This window comes from Rhagoletis zephyria, unplaced genomic scaffold, assembly GCF_001687245.7.
Source record: "Rhagoletis zephyria isolate East Lansing unplaced genomic scaffold, Rhagoletis_zephyria_1.1 Rzeph_scaffold_51637, whole genome shotgun sequence".
Classification (NCBI taxonomy): Eukaryota; Metazoa; Arthropoda; class Insecta; order Diptera; family Tephritidae; genus Rhagoletis; species Rhagoletis zephyria.
This window is the reverse complement of record NW_016208690.1, coordinates 577-1,880: the sequence shown is the minus strand read 5'-3', so window position 1 is coordinate 1,880 and position 1,304 is coordinate 577. Positions and strand designations below refer to the sequence as shown.

At 44.8% G+C, this 1,304-nt stretch overlaps 1 protein-coding gene across 1 annotated transcript; it reads left to right on the top strand.

Moving 5' to 3' along the window:
• Positions 1-383: 383 nt before the first annotated feature.
• LOC108355891 (uncharacterized) lies at positions 384-1,022 on the top strand (the record flags this gene model as incomplete). Its single annotated transcript, XM_017607022.1, has 1 exon — positions 384-1,022. A coding segment is annotated over exon 1 (639 nt), but the record flags the coding sequence as incomplete, so codon positions are not given.
• Between the last annotated feature and the right edge of the window lie 282 nt (positions 1,023-1,304).

Genomic DNA, 1,304 nt, shown 5'->3' with positions numbered 1-1,304 from the left:
TGAATTGCACGACGCACTCCGTTGATTATGCCAGGATTTTAACTCTCATTCCAGCACGTTTGATATATCAGATCCGCTTTTCAGCATTANGATCCGCTTTTCAGCATTAAGAAATCGATACTGTCCTCTCTCAATAAATGAATCATTAAAATAAAGACATAAAATCGGCTGATGAATTTAGTTCTGTAGCTGAACAGTTTTAGATCTCGACACTTAACAAACTCCTGCCTATCGTGACTCGGCGCAAAAAATGCTAATACTGGTTCCGTACGTCATGCGGACTGCGCCCCTCGTGCGGATGGGCGGGAATGGAGGGTAAAAACCGATGGGATATTCAAGGTATGCAGATCAACATGAAGAACAGGATTATGATGCATAAAAACATGGAAGGTCCCCTTAGGTTTGGGTATGATGGTCCGCACAGCAGCAAGCGAGTGATCCTAGAGGAAAGCGAGCAGATTCCACCGAAGTCAGAAGCAGTTGTGTGGGCAAAGATTGATGGAGATTGTGGGACAAACAAATTGTGGGTTGTTGAAGCAACACAAAATTCTACACCGGACGTACTTATTGGTAAAACCCTGGCTAAGACACAAAAGGATGGACGCATCCCAGTTCGAGTGCTCAATGAGTTCAAATCACCAGTCAAACTCCGAAGAGGAACTGTACTGGGGCACTGTCGAGAGGTACAGGCAATCTTCAACTGCGAAAAATTACCTGAAAGCGATTTCATTGGCGAGAATGACATTGCGGAAGACATTAGTGCATTGACGGAAGGGTTGGAAGAAAAATACCAGCACAAGGCTAAGGAACTTCTCCGCAGATACTCCAACATATTCGACAAGGATGGCGACAAACCAGGCAGGACTAACGTTGTGAAACATCGCATTGATACTGGCGATGCAAGGCCAATCCGTCAAGCTCCTCGGAGTGTTCCACTTGCCAAACTTGAAACTGTTAGCCAAATAATAAAAGAAAAGTGGTTCTCAACACTCGACCTTAAGAGCGGTTATAGGCAAGTGGAGGTAAGTGACGAGGATAAGGAGAAGACAGCTTTCAGAGTTGGAGACGGTCTGTGGCAATTCACGGTAATGCCCTTTGGGTTATGCAACGCTCCTGCCACTTTTGAACGACTTATGGACCATGTGCTCAAAGGACTGCATTGGAAAACATGTTTGGTGTATCTAGACGACATTATCGTATTGGGTAAAAGCTTTAAGGAACACGTGAACAATTTAGAAGAAGTCGTAAAAAGTGCTCACTGTTCAGGAAGGAGGTGAACTACTTAGGGCACAAGGTGACAACGG